Source organism: Anabrus simplex, chromosome 3 (assembly GCF_040414725.1).
Source record: "Anabrus simplex isolate iqAnaSimp1 chromosome 3, ASM4041472v1, whole genome shotgun sequence".
Taxonomy (NCBI): Eukaryota; Metazoa; Arthropoda; class Insecta; order Orthoptera; family Tettigoniidae; genus Anabrus; species Anabrus simplex.
Window position 1 is genome coordinate 281,031,381 of NC_090267.1, and position 19,237 is coordinate 281,050,617.

The following is a 19,237-nucleotide window of genomic DNA, read 5'->3' on the forward strand; positions in this document are numbered from 1 at the left end:
TCCACACTAAGCACGAACAGAGCACGTGCTCACTTTTTTGAGGTACTGACAACATTCGGATCGGGCTGAGACATGCGGATCCATTCGGTTCGCCCTGTACTCATCTGAGCAAAACTGGGCAAACGCATGCTCATTCGGGGCAAATGCTCAAGTGTATACGCGGCTTAATTAAAACATATATAGCGCACTGCGCGATATTCTCCTTTTTTTTCCAACGAAGTTGGCAGCCTTAGCCAGCCCATACCAGCACAGAAAATGGTGGCAAATTTTAGTTTTACGCTGTCTACGATTTAATTCTTGTAAATAAGAATACTTCCAGGGGTCGGTTAGTGGGTCAAGGAGAAGCGTTGGCAGGAGGCTCGTAGTGAGGTTGCGCGTGAATAACCTGCGCGCAGCACTCCAGCCTACAAGATCGTTGTTCAAGACTACCAACTCTTAATCGCACATACATTCTCCCGTAACACGCTGCCACTGTTATATATATATTTTTTTATGTATGATCGATCAAAGAGGGAAATTGTCATCGAGGACAAATAATTTTTCGACGATCGATTCGATAAAACGATTGTTCGAGAAACGATGAATCCGGGGAAATTTAACATTGATTTATATGGAACATTTTTGGGACGAAATAAATTCAACGATAAATACGGAAAAATGACAGTTCAGGGAACGATGAATCGAGGTTTTACTGTATTTAACTTGTATTAGTATTGTTTATAACCCCCCCTGTTGCCGTCCTTTTTCATTATATCTCAAGACTGTTACGCATGCGCGTGTTGTTAAGGATCTTCCGGATTTATCTTTCTGAAAGTTGGCAGGTATGGTATTGTTTTTAGTATACTGTAATAGCTGGTTTTTAACTTTGAAATTTGGCATTATTTTTAGTAATTCAAATCATCATCATCATCATCATCATCTTCCTTCCAAGTATTGGGCCATGTATCCCATTACGGTCTTGCATTTTCCCTCCATCTCTTCATCGGTCGTCCTACAGATCAATTCCCTCTGGGTTGGTATCGAAGAATCTCTTTTGGCAATCTGCCCAGTTCCATGCTTTGTATATGACGTTTCCAGCTTTGCTGATAACTGTAGATGTAGTCAGTTATCCGTTGTACTTTCAGTTCTTTTAGCACCTCTTCATTCCTTTTATGGTCCCATTTTGTATGCCCTGCTGTATGACGCATTAATTTCATTTCTCGTGCTGTAATTCGAGATAAGTCTTGAGATCTTAACGTTCATGCCTCAGATCCATACCAAAGTGTTGGTTTAGCTAGAGTATTATAAAGGTGCAATCGAGTATGTTTCTGAACAACTGATGGTTTCATGATGTTGTTTATTATTCCTGTAATTTTTGGGAATTTATTAATTTTTGCTGGTATATCTAATTCTGATTCATATGATAAGTTGTACCCGTGATAATTGAACACATTTACTCTTTCCAATGTTGTATTATATAAGAATATTTTACTAGGAATCAGTTATCTTCCCTTGAAGGCCATTATTTTTGTCTTTTCTGTTGAAATAATCATATTAAAATCTGAGGAAACATTTTTTAGATGGAAAACTGATCTTTGTAGGTCATCTTCCGTCATAACCAGTAATGCAACATCATCAGCATACTGTATAATATGGTGTCTAGGTGTTTGAGGCGTCTGTTTATTGATATTGATCCATGGCGTCCTTGTTTCCAAGTTTCCATTATTGCATTCATATATATTATAAAAAGTAGAGGGGAGAGTCTGCATCCTTGTCTTACACCACCCTGTATTAATTTCCACTCGGTCTGTTTCTTGTTCAATTTTACAGAAATGAGATTGGATTTGTAGATGTCTTATATATTGTTAATAATCTGTTGAGAGACATTGTCTTGTTTTAGAATTTCAAGTAATTTGTTTCTGTTTACTCAGTCAAAGGCCTTTTTAAAGTCCACAAATGCATTGTGTGTTTCCTAATTGAATTCTCTATGTTTTTCTATTAATATCTTCATAGTGAAATATGCATCAGTGCAGGAGCGCCCTTCACGGAAACCTTGTTGTTCATACCCCAATTTATCTTCATAATATTGCTGTAACTTATCTTTAATGATATTTACATATACTTTATAACCTGAATTAACAATGCTAATTCCTCTGTAATTTTCACGGGTTTTTTATGTCAGCTTTTTTATGAAGAGTTATAACTATTGCTTTCTGCCAATTTTCTGGTGGCTTGTCTCCATTCCAAATTTGATTTAAAAAGCTGAGGAATCTTTGTTTGAAAGTTTTACTTGAATCTTTGAACAGTTCAGCATGTATTGCATCCTCTCCAGGTGCTTTACCATTCCTTAGTTTCTTCAAAGTTTGGTCTAGCTCTTCTAATGTTATAGATTCGGAATCTAACAACAATACATTGGAATAATTCCAATGTATTTTTGTTAGATACTGGCAAATTAAACACTTCATTTTTTAAACTTGTCCAGAGTGTTTGAAAATAATTCAGTCATTTGGTGGTATTATTTCAAGTTTTACCTCTTCCTTAACTTCCCTGTTTAATTTCTTCAGAATTTTATAAGTTTGTGGTCATGGTCTTGTTAAGTCTGTTTCCATTGTAGATACAAAATTTTCCCAACTATCTCTATGTTTTCGTCTAACTTCTCGTTTAGCTACTGCTCACTTATAATTGTATTTTAGTTGATCTTCTATTTTACCAGTTGAAAGAAATTTCTTGTAAGCATCTCTTTCTTCTGATTTGATCATTTTTATCTCTTCATCCCAGATTCTCAAGCCCTTTTTTCTCTTCCATTCTCTTTTTATTCCTAAACTTTCAAAAGCTGCTTGTTTCAAAGCTAAGCTAATATTTGACCATTCTTTCTCTACATTGGTACTCACTGCTTTTGCTTGAATTAGATTGAAAACGAAAATGAAAACCTACAACCTGTTTTCCAGTCATTGACCGGGTCAGGGATGGAATGAATGAAGCAGGTATAGGCTATTAGTACGATGGGGTCGCCACTCCCAAAGTGATTTATTAATGAATGATAGATGCTATGAAATGAGAATGGAGAGTGTTGCTGGAATGAAAGATGACAGGGAAAACCAGAGTACCCGGAGAAAAACCTGTACCGCCTCCGCTTTGTCCAGCACAAATCTCACATGGAGTTGACCGGGATTTGAACCACGGTATCCAGCGGTGAGAGGCCGATGCGCTGCCGTCTGAGCCACGGAGGCTCTTGAATTAGATTATTAAGTCTATTTTGGTATAGCCATTTTATGGTTGGATCTCTTAACAGGACCTTGTTATACTCTTCTGCTAGCTTTTGGTTGCAGGTGACATAATCAGTAATAGATCGCTGATTCCTAGCTGACGATGTGAACTTATGATTGTCTTTATGTGGAAACCAGGTGTTCATTATTTTTAACTGATTGAAGAGAACAAAGTAAGTTTCCTTCCGTTGCTATTGCAGGTTTCTTCCTCATTTGTTCGTATAATATTCTGTATTTTGCGATTTCCTACTCTGGCATTAAAATCTCCCACTAAAAGTACCATATCTTGCTTATTAATTTTGTTAATTACCATCTGTAAATTGTTTTAGAAGCTATCATTGTCTTCTAATCATCTCTCTACTGGAGCATAAACACCTATGACCGTCAGACAACCTCTGGATAGCTTTAGCCTTATCGAAATAATTCTTTCATTCCGGAAAGTGTAGTTATATTTTCTCGATCCTAGTCTTTTATGTATCATGATCATGACTCCTGCTTGGCCTCTATCCTCTTGTTTGACTCCACTATAGAATTGTAGGTAATTTACTGTTTCTTTTGAGCCTTCTAGTTTACGTTAGGTTTCAGAGATTGAAGCAGTCAAGATGTCCTTTTTTGAGAGAATGTCATCTAGTTGATAGTCTTTGTGCGTTATTCCCTGTACATTCCATGTAGCCCACTTAAATATATTCTTTTTCTTCCACTTATCATCCTTATCATTAACCTTTTCTTTGCCATGTTCGTCATCTTTCATATCCGTCCGGTTTCTTTTCCTTTTGCAAGACTTGAAAGCAATCAAATGTCCTTCCAACGGGTTGCTAACCTGCAGGAAGTAAGATTATTTGCGGGGCTGCCACCTCTCAGCTAATGGACTAGCTGAAATTACTGCATTGCCTCCGTAATTAATGTAACGGTTATACCACCGTGACTCGGTCGACAGAGCCTCGTCTTTGGAAACAGGTTTGTTCATCCTGGGAAGGTGAGGTTGGGATTTGGGCAGGAGAGGTTATGTATTCCACATAAGGTTGTTGGATATTATACAATACAATAACAAAAAAATTGATATGCTAAGTTCTTCATGGTATAGATAAAAACATATAAAGTGTATAGAATTTCATAATTTTAAAATATTCACTGTATAAGGGAGCTTTAATCTTCAAAGAATATAAATCTTGTTTATAATAACCATAGCAACTGTCATTAATCCTTCTCAGCACCATAAGTTTCATATTTTCCAAGAAACTACTAAAAAATTCAGGACACCAGTAAGTGTATATTTTAAAGATGACTTTTAAGTTTGTTAACAATAGCAACAAATCTATATCAATTCAGAAAAAACAGAATTATAATAGTACTAATACAGAGCTCCTTATATATATGTAATGATACAGTCATGGCTACCTACAATGATATATGTAATCCAAACTTTGTTGCTATTTTTTTTAGTTCTTCTATTTGAAATTTAGCTGCTTCTATATTATTTGTAAATTGTGCAAGATCATGCTAAACAATTAAGTTTAATGTTTTTGCCATCTTAATGTTTGATTGACATGTCTCTATTCCATTCTCGCATGACTTTCTCCAAAGCACAATTAAACAGCAATGCTTACAGTCCATCCACCTATCGAAGTCCAGTTTTAATTTCAAGCAGTTCAGAGAATTCATTTCTGAATTTAACTTTAGATTTAGTATTGTTAAGGGTGATTCCGATAAGGCCAAATTCCTTAAGGGTATTCAATAAAGACTCATGACGGATACCATCATATGCCTTTTTTAAATCAACAAAAGTGATGACAACTCTTGCTCCTAACTCAATATATGTTGGAATATGAGAATGTCTCAGTATCCATCAAACTATGTAGAATTTAGCAGAGGTTTTTCTTCTGTCTTAGTCTGATAGGTAAACTGTATGTTGCAGGATTGTTTATATGTGCTTCAGTTACAGTAAAACCTCGTTAAGACGTTTCTGCAGGGGACAAGGAGAAAGAACATGTTAAGTGAGAATATGTACTACTGAATATGTGAATAAAAACTATCCAACAGTGCTATGAAAACACTAAATATGATTTTTTTTCCGAAATGAGGGCATTTTATGTCGTATATCTGCGGGTACAGTGCAAACTCTATCTACCCTTTCTAAAAATGAGAGGGAAGTATTAAAAGGTGTGAAAAACACGAGAGAACAAATATGAAAATCTTTTCCACTGGGGCTTATAAAATAACAGTGCGCTGATAGGTGTGAAAAACACAAATATGAACACATGTGCATGGGGGCCAATAAAAATATCGAAGTATTATTGCAGATCACACTCTTTCTAAAACAAATTTTAGTAGACCAGTGGATCATTAAAGATCATTTTCTGGTCACACTCTTAGACAGTAAATTGGAGGTTACACCCGACCATGTGTGACTGCAAGGAATGACTTTAGCCGCCATTTTGAATCCAACGAGACTTCAACCAACTCGAGTAATCCATTCGAAACTCAGAGATGCGAGTTTCAAGACTTGCAACCTCTGCACACAGAAAGATGCGGATGCAAGTCTACTTCCTGACAGATTTTAATTTTGTCTTCATTAGTAAGGAATTTCATGACTTTTTTCATATCCATAACTAGGCTATCACGAGACATATTTGCATTATAGGCTATCACATGACAAATATTTGCTACCCTTCACTGTACCATTCAACACAAATTAAATTTCTGACTTCTGAAAGGAATGTGAAATACAAGCACAAACAGGCTCACCGTGTTATACAGCAATCTCGATGCTAACCGGAACGATTTGCATCCCGAAGATACATCCTGTGAAGTTTAGGAATTCAAGGCCATTTTCCATAATCACGCAACTGCGGCGACAGCTCTTACCCAAGTTGGAAATAGTGTTTCTTTCACAAGGGATGGCAAGTAACATTTTCAGGGCTAGAAAAAATGTGATCCTACTAAGCGGTAATAGTGAAAATTCATGGCACGAGGTATTTTTATATAGGTTTATATAGATTTAATACGATGAGAATTGGGACTTCGAATTTACGGCGTGCTAAGCAGAAAAATGTGTTGATGAGGAACGCACTAACGAGGTTTCACTGTATTTGATATCTATAGCTTTATCTTAAAGTATATGACTTCAGCTATTTTGGTGTATTGTTAACAGAAATGCTGTAATCCTATAGATTCTTTTTTATGAATTTATTTTTCAGTCGGATATGGGATACAGCTTCTGGGCAGTGCCTGAAAACTCTGATTGATGATGACAATCCTCCAGTGTCTTTTGTTAAATTTTCTCCAAATGGAAAGTACATTTTAGCTGCCACACTAGATAACACCTTGAAGTTGTGGGACTATAGTAAAGGCAAATGCTTGAAAACCTACACTGGCCATCGAAATGAGAAATATTGTATTTTTGCCAATTTCTCTGTGACAGGGGGCAAGGTAAGATGAATTCCATCAGTATGTATGAGATGACATTCATATAAGTTTTTAGACTAATGTTTCAATATTTGATTTACCTTTCACAAAACCTGTTACGTCCATGTAAACAGAATTTTGGGAAATGAGGAAGAACACATCCCAAGTCAAACACTGCAGACAGAGATCTGTGATTCCCAGTGGCGTGCACTGAACCCCATCTACCCAGCACTGTTGGGGTAAAGAACTTTGTATTAACATTTTCTAATTATTGCATAGAACGCTTTTTATAATGTTTAAAAAATTGCGAACATTTAAGCCAAGCCAAGTACAGCTGTCTCGACAATCTGCTCGCACTACCACAGTTCAGCTTCTCCAGTGAGCTGGGTTTCCTTGCTGGTGCAAAAGAGAGCTACCCCAGTGAAATTTAAGGTCACTTGGGTGACGCATGCACTTGAAGCTTCCTTGTCCTGGGAGTGGGGCGGGGCTGTGAGCACTCCCCGACGGCAATTTACGGCGACAGGCCAGCTAGCTTAGGTAAGGTAATGTTAGTTTTAATACTTGACACGCAAAGTCTTCAGCGCCACACACTAGAGACTGCAAGAAAAATATCAACATGTTAACAGTATAGCCACTTGCAGATCGTCTTGCTAATAAAAATAGAGCCAGTATATGAAATCAATTGTAATACCCAAAGAATATATTTTAATCTTGGGTTTCGGCATGTATAGAGTTTTTTGAGCAATTCATTGATGGCACATGTGGAGTATGTGTTCCGATAGACACAGAAAAATATTTAGGTTGCCCAACATGAAGACAGAGTTAAGCGCGAAGTAAAAGAATTTTGCATTTGGTTGTCTGTGATAGTGGTATATAGTGAATTTTTGTAGTGTTCCTCTTGGATTATAGGTGAAGGTTTCGCGAGTTCTGTGGCATTCTTCATGAATATAATGTCTGTTATATGCAGTCACAAATATTTTCCATCGTTTGTCGTTGATGCACGTACACTCAGTATGCGAGTGAAACTATAAAACTTCAGCGACGGTAAGATACCAGTTAAATTTTGCTGAGTAGTTTAGATTAGGCTTTTTAAGTAAAAAAACAAATAGTTAGTCCCAGTGTATTTTTGTGAAAACCATGACTGTACTATCACGAAGCATCACCAGATGAAGCTGTAAGTAGGCCTACATTTTTTAAAATCTGCTATAGATTAAGTTATGATGGTGTCGTCACTGCCATAGATATTAATTTGGAAGTATGTGCGAGTGTGTGGTTGAAAATATTCTTGAAATATTTTTCTCAGGTAGACCTTTCCATGAAAAATGCAGCCTTATAAAATGGTAAATGAAGTGGCGTATGGCTTTTAGTACCGGAAGTGTCCGAGGACAAGTTCGGCTCGCCAGATGCAGGTCTTTTGATTTGACTCCCCTAGGCGACCTGCGCGTCACGATGAGGATGAAATGATGATAAAGACGACACATATACCCAGCCCCCGTGTCAGTGAAATTAACTAAATTAACTAAATTCCCGAGCCTGCCAGGAATCAAACCCGGGACTCCTTTGACCAAAGGCCAGCACGCTAACCATTTAGTCATAGAGCCGGACTATAAAATGGTAATGTTGATTTTAGAGAGCGTAGTGGGGTACGATTGTATATACTGTATTTAAAAAAACTTTTATGCAGCTGGGGTAATGAATATGTTTACTGCACGCCACTGGTGATACCTATTGTAGAATGTTTGTATACTCTTTTGTATACACTTCCACTTTTAAAAAAATAGTAGTACAAGTCAAAATAACAGAAATTGCTTGGACATAACACATTTTTTTAGCTCTCTGAGGGATGTAATATAGTTTTACATATATTTAAAAATTGAAGCTGAAAATTGACGTATTCAAACAGGTTGCTGTGAAACTTTAACAAGGCATAATAGAATAACCAAAATAATGCTTAAGAAAAAGTATTGTAATCATTATTATCACTACATTTTATTATGTTATTATTCATCATCATCCTAAACCATCTCCAGTTTCCCGGGTGTGGTATATGAGCCTCCTCCATCTCATCCTGTCCTTGTACCATTCTTCCTCCACCAACTTGTCCCAATCATGACCTCTCAGCATTACATCGCTCTTAACTAAATCTATCCATTTCCTTCGTGGCCTTCCCATGGATCGTCTTCCTTCTACCTTTCTGTCAAATTTCCTCCTTGCAGTTCTGTTTACTGGCATCCTCTTCATGTGACCAAACCACTTCAGTCTTGATATCTGAATCTTATTTAGGAGAGAATTGTCTATTCATACTTCTTCTCTAATTTTCTCATTTCTAATCTTGTCTTTCCTGGTTTTCTGGATCATAGTGCGTAGGAATTTCATTTCAGCTGCCTGAAGTTTGGAATTATCTCTATTGGTCAGTGTTGTGGTTTCGAGACTGTATGTAAGAATTGGTGTATAATAGGACTTGTACAATGTCATTTTTGTTTCCATGGGTATTTGCTCATCCCACAGCAGGTGTCTTACCTGGTGGTAGAATTGTGTTGCCTTATTGATTCGATTGTTCACCTCATGTTTTGCTAGGTTGTCATTTGATATAACGCTACCCAAGTATTTGAAAACTGGAACGCTGTCCAGTTGAGCTTCATTTAACATGACTATTGGTTCTGCTCCTTCCCCATACACTTTCATCACCACCGTCTTGGTCTTGCTGATGTTTAAACCATATTCATACGTGCCAACTTTCCCGATTTAGGCGGGAGACTCCCGATTTTCGACAGTTTTTCCCGCCTCCCGATTATTCTATTATTTCTCCCGATTTTAGCTTATTTTTTGGTGAACATCAGACATTTGTTTTCAAATCCCGCTGTTTCAGCTTTTTTTACGCCAGTGGCCGGAAGTCTTTCGCTCATTGGCCGCTTTCAAATGAAATATCGACGTTTATTAATGCGCGAAATGTGCGCGAATGTGCGATGTTTTTCGACGCATATATCGATTGTCAATCTCTCGTTCTTGCGTGATATTTTCGTGTTCGTTCACATCAGTCTAGACGATTCTAGAGACTAGTCGTTATATACGGAGTCTTTTTTAGTAACTTAGTGACAGGATTTCAATGATAACGACTAGTGACTTTTCTAGAGATTTTAGGAACCATTTGGAGAAAATTCTGACTAATTTTATCTCAATATAAATAGAGAGTTTTGTCTGCACATTGCTCAGAATTAAAAAAGAATATCTCCGTACCGGCCGTGACCGCAGTAACAAGGCGAAATGCAAGTTTTAATTTTCCGTAATTTCTGTCTGTATGCATATATGTCTGTATGTACATTTGTACGCCCATCACGAGAAAACGGCCGAAGAGAATTTAATGAAAATCGGTATATAAAGTCCGGGAATAGGTTGCTACAATCTAGGCCATAAATAATTTTATTCACGCCGAGTGAAATGGTAGTTTAGGGGAAGGCCTAAGATGTAATTCTCAAATATTTATATTTTTTTATTGGCCCTGTTGATAAATACTATATAACTAAAGTTATATATTATTAAATTTCGTATCGTTTGTCTTACACATTTTTATCGTACCAGCTATGATAAGTGATATTCATGAATTTGGATTTTTGTTGCTAAGCCCATATAAGCGCCGAGGTACGAGAAAATGGGAGAACAGAATTTATTGAAAATCGGTATGTTATGTCAGGGAATAAGGAACTACAGTCTATGCTATACATAATTTTATTCACCCTTTTCGAAATGGTAGTTTAGGGGAAGGTGCCAGAAATTTAATTTTTGATTACCTATCTTAGTCTATCGAAAATTACTGCGTAACTAAGTAATAGAGAATACAATTTCCGATTACTTATGTCTTATTCAGTTTTAGTGTACCGACTAAAATGAAATTAAATTGTGAAAATGGTTATAAGAATGAGAAAAAAGTCTTGAAGGAACGATCGCTGGAATAATAACACAAGAGGGAGTCATGAAAGAAAGGAGGACTCACTTTACATTAGATGCTCCAATATCACAGAGTCAGAAGAAAACTAAATGTGAAGGCCTGCAGTATAGAAAGCTCATAAAATTGATCAACAATAACATTACATTGGCCATTGTTTGATGTGATGTGCCTTGTGTATTCTTCTGCCATTTATCTCCGATAGATGGGATTACTGCTGCGTACTGTTATTGAGTATAACAGCCTGCCTGAATATTTGCGGAAAGTAACAGGGAAGTTAGATCTCGCTCTTCTTTAGCATGCTATTCCTCTGGTTCATAAATTTTCTGATACTACTGGTACGTAGCACACTGGATCAGCATAGTATTCCAGCTATTCAATCCCTACTCTGGGGCAGTGATTGGAATGAGCAGTGTGCACACTTAAACGGAATAATTACACAGGAGTGTTTACGGCTGTCTGCGTCCTGGTCATTGTAGCTCTGGAACTTTGAACTGTTAGATTGACACCGTGTTATTTTTGTTAAAAGTAAGAAAATGTGCTGTTTTTCATTTTTTTAAATATTTCATATGACAGCGTTGCTTTTAATTGCAACATTCGTACTGACGTCATTGTCATGACCTATGTTGACACTTCAGTTGGGAAAACTGTAAGGACAGTCTTTCTGAGAATTCCGTAGCAAAGCACGAGTACCTCAGCTAGTTATTTGATACAGATAGTATTGCGCTTCGCATAATTGCACGGAAGCTTGATGCAATATATTAATCTATGCATTTGCTAAGTAATGGCATCTAAGTGCATGACTGATTCACATGTGTGGATCATGCATTCATGCTATTTTTTGGAAATATTATCAGAGACCGATCATCTCACTCACATACTTCCTGTGAGGGAATAGAGATGTGTAATTTTTACTATTGTAGCTTCGTATAGCAACAGTCGGGCTTTGAGACAATAAGTGTTATAAATATATCATAGTGCTGTACTGTGCTAGACGTAGAATAAGCAGTTTTGACCAATAATGTATCTCCTGATTTCTCCTGATTTTTCCTGATTTTCATATCAAAATCTCCTGATTTTTGGTTTTGTAAAGTTGGCAGGTATGCATATTTCTTAAACTCCTCATTCCAGCTTTGTATTCTCTCTCCCAATTCATCTTCTGAGTCACTCCAGATCGCAACATCATCTGCAAATGTGAAGGCTTTGATATCTCCATGTTCTTTCCTTTTAATAGATTTCATTACTACATCCATTACAATAATAAATAGAAGTGGTGACAATGAGCTGCCCTGCTGCACTCCTCTCTTTGTTTCAAACCAGTCCGACAAACCACATCCTACTTGAATACAGCTTCTGTTCCCACTATACAACATTTTCACTTTGTCTATGAGGCTATCTCGCACTTGAAGTTCTTTCATGCATTGCCAAATTCTTTCCCTTGGTAGACTATCGTATGCTTTCTCAATGTCCAAAAATATTAGGAATAAAGGCTTGTTCTTCTCCCAGTATTTTTCCATTAGCATCCTAATTGCAAATATAAGGTCTGTAGTTGACCTTCCTGGTCTGAAACCATACTGCTCTTCTTCCAAAATTGGTTCAACAATATCTCTGATTCTGGTCTCTTATTATTTTTTCCAATATTTTCAGGACATGAGACAGTAGTGTGATACCACGGTAATTAGTACATTTTCGTCGGCTTCCTTCCTTTCTTATTATTAGAACAAGAAAATATAGGAAGAAAATTATACCAAAATGTGAAATCATAATACCAAAGTATGAAAAATATTAAAATTATGACACAAAAATATTATTATGCTACTATTTTGTAAAATTGTCATTATAATAAAATACCATATAATTCCGAATACCACCCACCCCCGAATAAGACCTACACACCTGACGACAAAATACAGGGGGAAAAAATTACATGTTTACTTATAATTTTTTTTCATTTCTGCTTGTGCTGCAAAATTGCTATTTTAAAACACTTTACAAGTAATAAAAACACCACTGTGAGAAATAAAACTGGTTCAATATACAAATCAGTCACAATTTAACATCATCAGAACTACCACCATCGGAACTTTGATCACTGTCACCTTCCTATACAAGAATTTATAATCTTTACCATTTTTAGAGGTTAATTTTCTCGAATGGAAATTCTAAGTTCTCATGGAGGGAATTAGATATTTTTCCACCAATTTTCTCGGTCGTGAAATAAAACACAACTTCGTTTTTACACTAAAACTTCCTTCGTATAAATTCCTAAAATACCATTTCTGCATTTTTTGAAATTCAACTTAGAAGGGGTGCAGAGGGTTGAACAGCGGTATATTCAAAATGTGCCTCTTTTTTCGATTTTCTCAGTCGCAAAATAAAATACAACTTCGACTTCATTCTGAAACATTCTTCATATACTGTATTTACTCGTGTATTAGACCCTCCTGTGGCTTTTCGAGGCAAAGAAAATGAAAAAAATAAATCTCGCGTACAAGACCCCCCAATGTAATTCGTCAGAGAAGAACAACGATTCTGCTTCGATGCAGGCACAAGCCTTACTGCAGCTGTGATGACATTGCACAAATTTGTGAATAGTTTCGTCCGTACGACCCACATATTGCAAGCACGCATCATTCATGTACAGTATGCAAAACTTTTAGTGATGCTTCGGCTCCCTAGTGCTGAATCGGTAGGCCTCGGTTGTCTTCAAGATTCGTATTGTCAACCTCTGACTCCAAAAATATGAAACCATTATGCATCACCGTGAGACATCTGGCGGTATAATTGCAACACTTTAAATACTGTTGTTTTTTTACACAGCAAAGTCAAAATATAGGTTAAGCTTGAACATGAGTGAGAAAAATCAAGGTACGTCACAGGAACAATCTAGAACTCCTACACGGAAATGATGGTTTAAAAATTCATATCGATTGATCATACTATGGATTCAATTCAGATTTAATTTCCATTCAGTTGGCAGTATTACCGGAACCAGAGTAGCTCCCTCCTTACTCCTCACCCCCGTAAAACAAAGTATCGCTAAAAGTTTTGCGAACTTTATATGTTACACGTTATGAGTCTCATTATGACAGCCGTAATGGAGTACAGAATGTAAAATTTTCAAACAAATTTATTTAAAAACCACCATTCCAATACTTTAAAAACTCTTAAGTCTAAGATGCAAATACTACATACATGTTAAAATGGGACATGTTTTGCTTAGGTTTTGTAAGCATCTTCAGCCATACTTAATCTGAAGCTAAGTCAGGGCCCTGAACTGGGTTTCTCATTAAAGTATAATAATACTACAAGATAAAACAGTCATAAAATCTTGTTTGTTTTTGATTTTGAAGTAAAGGAACTTAGTGCCTTCAATACTTTATTGAATTCGATATGTCTTAATGATGCGATAACACAACTTGATGACGGACATGACTGTTGCAGCTGTTGCATGCGTAACAATTGTTAACAATACAAAATCATCTGACCAATCGGTAATAGGCGTGGAAAGTGCCAACTTCAATTAATAAAATACATTTGCAAAAATTAAAAGTACCGGGCGAGTTGGCCGTGCGTGTAGAGGCGCGCGGCTGTGAGCTTGCATCCGGGAGATAGTAGGTTCGAATCCCACTATCGGCAGCCCTGAAAATGGTTTTCCGTGGTTTCCCATTTTCACACCAGGCAAATGCTGGGGCTGTACCTTAATTAAGGCCACGGCCGCTTCCTTCCAACTCCTAGGCCTTTCCTATCCCATCGTCGCCATAAGACCTATCTGTGTCGGTGCGACGTAAAGCCAAAAAAAATAAAAATTAAAAGTCTCTTCATAACATCTTGCCCCCCTTGAAAGGAGTTCTTTCAATTAAACTATTGTAACATTGTAATCTTATACCTATTGTAAAAACACTTATTCTGAACATATGCATTAATACAAAACTCTATACATACATATTTTTATCAAGAAAATAATATTGAAATTATATCTTTGATGAAAAATAACACAAAGTTTAAAATATCACAGGAAATCTTGAATTCAGTTCTCCTTGTCATCTCCTTCAATGGGAAGAGGGCATATTTTCTTGATGCTTCGGGTAAAAGTTCCACCAGCCGTCCAAACGGTGACAACCCTGACCTCACCATCTCGTCCAGGGTGAACTTGAACTATCCTACCTCTGGGCCACTCTAGAGGAGGGATGTTGTCCTCAATTAATAGCACCAAAGAATCAACATCAATACGTCGATTGGTATCATGCCCCCTGACGCGTTTTTTGCAATTCCTGCAAGTATTCTCGCTGCCATCTCTGCCACAACCGCTGCCGAATTTTCTGCAAGTGCTGCCAACGTGACAAGCGGTTATCGGGTTCTCTCAACAAATCCCTCTGCGCGGGTTGCACGATCGAGTCACTTAGAAGAAAATGTGCTGGTGTTAAGACTTCTAAATCATTTGGATCATTTGGCAAGGGAGTAAGGGGACGTGAATTTAATACAGCCTCTATATCGCAAAGAATAGTGTAGGTTTCTTCGAAAGTTAGCACGCGTCCCTGTGTTTCAGTCAGCAAATGTCTTTTCATTATCTTTACAACTGCTTCCCACAATCCCCCAAAGTGGGGTGACCGGGGAGGAATGAAACTCCACTGTATCTGCTGCTGAGCGACTGAGGGGGTAATGTTCGTTGACCCCTTTTCCAAAAAGGACTGGATATCTTGTAGTGCGTTGGCTGCTCCAATGAAATTCTTCCCATTATCAGAGAAAAGCTGCTTGCACAAACCTCTTCTCACCGTAAAGCGTTGCAGTGCATCTAAGAAAGCTTCGGTCGTTAGCTCCGACACCAACTCCAAATGCACTGCCTTGGTACTGAAGCATGTAAATACAACTACGTAACTCTTGTAAGTATGAATGCGGCCTCTTCTGTGGCTTTCTCTTACAGATATTGGACCTGCATAGTCCACTCCTGTGGTAACAAAGGGTCGAACAACTAATGTAACCCTTTCTTTTGGTAAATCTGCCATGCATACCTCTGGAACTGTAGGATGGTAACAAAAGCACTTCGGACACCTCTTGACAATCTTTTTCGCTTCTCTTCTGCCGCTGATAGGCCAATATCGTTGTCAAGTTGCATGTAGCAGTTGCTCTGGGGGACAATGCTTCAGACGACGATGTTCATTTTCCATGATCATTCTGGTGATGTGATGATTTCCTGGTAGAAGCACAGGATATCTCTGTTCTGATGTTAGCTCCGAAAAACGAAGCCTTCCTCCAACCTTAATCAATCCGTCACTATCCAGAAACGGACTGAGTGACTTTAGAGAACTCTTCTTTGGGAGGATTTGATTATTAATTAAGCAATGTAGTACTTGAGGGAATGCTTCTAATTGTGTCCATTTGACTACCTGTTTCTCTGCTTTACAAGTTTCTTGTATTTCTAGTGAACCCTTTTTCCTATCTGGCGGTTTGAGTTTGCAGTTATAAATGAATCTTTGACAATATGCTACTATACGGCATAATTTCGGAAATGACGAGAATTTATTCAGTAGAATGCTGGTTGATGTTGCTTTCAACGTAACTGCTGTGACCTTCAGCTCTGGTAGTTCTGTTTCAAATTCTTCTGAATTCTCTGGTTGTTGACATTGTGTGCGAAGCCAAGAAGGTCCACTCCACCACAGCTTTTTATCTTCAAGTTCTGCTGAAGTAATTCCTCTTGAGAGAAGATCAGCTGGATTTTCAGTCGAAGGAACATGCTTCCAGGTGGTTGCATCAGTGGCTTCTTGAATCTTAGCAATCCTGTTTGCCACAAATTTCTTCAGCAGCCTTGGCTCAGTGTTGATCCATTCCAAAACAATTGTACTGTCACTCCATAATCTGATCTGACCAATTTTTTCTTTCAAAGCACTCACTGTTTTAACAAGTTGTGCAAGAAGAAGGGCTGCCTCCAATTCGAGTCTTGGCAACAAAATGGTTTTTAAAGGAGCTACTTTCGTCTTCGCACAAAGTAAATTGGAAATGTAGAGACCACTTTGCGTTTGACAAACTGCATAAGTGCATGCTCCAAAAGCCTTTTCTGAAGCATCACTAAATCCACTCAAATCAAAAGAGCCAGAGCAATTCCCAGGATTTATGTTTCTCATAATTCTGATGTTGTTCAGTCTTTCTAATGACGTATAGTACTCATTCCAAATCTGAAGGTGCTCTCGAGACAATGGCTTATCCCATTCAAATCCATCTACCCTTAAGTGTTGAATCAACAACTTCCCTTTGATCAGTACTGGACCCACGAGTCCTAGTGGATCAAAAATCTGTGCGATTTTGGAAGCGACTTATCTTTTGGATCTAGGTGACTGCTTTGCCAGCTCAACTCAAAACTTAAGGCAATTTTGTGCTGAGTCCCAGAGGAGTCCAAGAGTCTTACTAGCTTCACCTTTGTCTAAAACCAGGAAAGTCCCTTCGTCACTTTTGCTCTCCAAATCCTGCAAGATCTCTTTGCTGTTGGACCTCCATTTCCTCAAATGCATTCCACCACTCTTGAGTAATACTTTGTATTTGCCGCCGTAGCGCGATCACGTCTTCTAGAATGTCTCCTCCACTTAAGCAGTCATCTATATAAAAATCATTGCGAATAGCCTTTAATCCACGCTTCATTAATGTCAGTCAATCTGTGCAATCCAAATGTATGTCTGGTCATTATAACTGTGTCGTTCTTCAAATAACTAATGTGTACTTTTTTAGATGAACACTAGTATTCATTCCAATTACATATAATACTATGACATGTTCATTATTGAATTTTATTTGCATTTGAATATTGCTTTTTCCACAAACTAGATTTTATGACTGTTTTATCTTGTATTATTATACTTTAATGAGAAACCCAGTTCAGGGCCCTGACTTAGCTTTAGATTAAGTATGGCTGAAGATGTTTACAAAGCCTAAGCAAAACATGTCCCATTTTAACATGTATGTAGTATTTGTATCTTAGAGATTTTTAAGTATGGGAATGGTGGTTTTTAAATAAATTTGTTTGAAACTTTTACAAACTTTATATGTGTCGTGTTTTGTAGTTAAGAATGTCTGCCAACGTAATGGTTAGCACAATTAGCTGCCATTCTCGGGAGCCTGAGTTCGATTTCCGGTACTGTATTGCCAGAGATTTATGAATGGCAGGAAGATTGATATGTGGTAAAAATGGTACAGCAACTCCCTTTCACTGGAGGCCTGTCTAAAAAGAGCTACTTCACCTCAGGATGAGGAAATGAGTTTACTTCAGTTAAGAAATATTCACGGTTTTTGCTATTAATATAGGAGGCAAGATCATTAACAAAGTGATCATTTAATATCTCGTAACTCTGGCCAATATAGGGGTTTTTTTTTTTTGTTAGAACTAAGTTTAAAATCCGATAAAAAGAATCCAATCATAACTATTGTTTTACTCGCCAACGTACCTTAAAAATAATAATTTTACGTCTCCACTTAACGATTTTTGGAGATGCCATACAAAACATACTATGCGTTAATAAAAGAATGGAGGCAACGATCATACGAAATTAAACATTATGCTATTAAAGCGCATTACTGCCACACCTGTAGATATCCATAAATGCGGCAAACTTTCCTGTTATTTATTTTTAATCTTCCCGTCATGGAACTTCTAGCACGATGCGGGCACTTCGTAGCATATCTATCCTAAACAATGCGATCTCTCTTATCTCATTTACAGCTGTTTAGGTAAATCCTGATGTCATAAATGTGGAAAACAAGCATGAAATATACTTAAAAATAAGGTTTTGGCTTTCAATAGCAGCAGTTATGCAAAGAATGCTTCCAGTCGCTATGTACTACATTCGGAAGTACAACTCGTAACATACGCTAGTTATCAGCTGGTGGTTTGGCATGCTTTTTGCAGCACGTCTGTATTTGGAAGGAGAGACTTCTACTACACATACACAAAATATCTCCAGAAACCATTTGGGAATAGATTCTCACTGTTTGGACTCGATAGTCGGGGATGAAACTATTTTTAAAAGTTTCAAAAAAACGGGAATGCTCTCGGTGCTTGGCTGATGAAATGGCAGTGAAGATGACATCATTTGGAATGACGACATGCCAGTAGCAGGGAAGTTGGCGACACAAGACGATAATTCAAATGAAAGCAGTGATTATATTTACTCTGGTTTACTGTGCAGTAGGCCTACTGCTCAACTGACAGACACAAATGACTGGCCATTAAGTTCTTTTCTATCAATATTGCATAATATGATAATACGATACGCTTATCCCTTTTCTCTACGGGATTGAGTATGAAGTGAGATGAATTTTTGTAGCAAGTATTTACGACCGTACACCCTTAATTAATGTGATGAAACTAATGATGTGATATGAGTAACTAAAACTGACTATATTTATTTTATATGTAGGCCTAAAAGTCGTGTTCACCATTTATTGTCTTTTTACATTTAGAAAACTGCCTTCCAACAAAAATAGCCAATATAACTCAAATACATTCATAGGTTTGTTAAAGAATAGTGTAGAATGTTTACATGTATAATTTATAGCTCCTTACAGCCTAGAAGCCATGTGTTCACGGCACAAAATTTGAGGTTATTGCATATTGGACCCCACCTTATGTTTTTTGGCTGTAAAAGTGGAAGAAATC

The 19,237-nt window shown here is 37.4% G+C and overlaps 1 protein-coding gene across 2 annotated transcripts in view; it reads left to right on the top strand.

The window, feature by feature from the left end:
• LOC136866259 (protein will die slowly) overlaps positions 1-19,237 on the top strand; it is a 184,000-nt gene that overhangs the window by 121,190 nt on the left and 43,573 nt on the right. For both annotated transcript variants that reach the window (XM_067143062.2, XM_067143063.2), the window contains exon 6: positions 6,443-6,674. In XM_067143062.2, the coding sequence (XP_066999163.1) occupies positions 6,443-6,674 (232 nt within the window). The remainder of the gene's footprint in view (positions 1-6,442; positions 6,675-19,237) is intronic.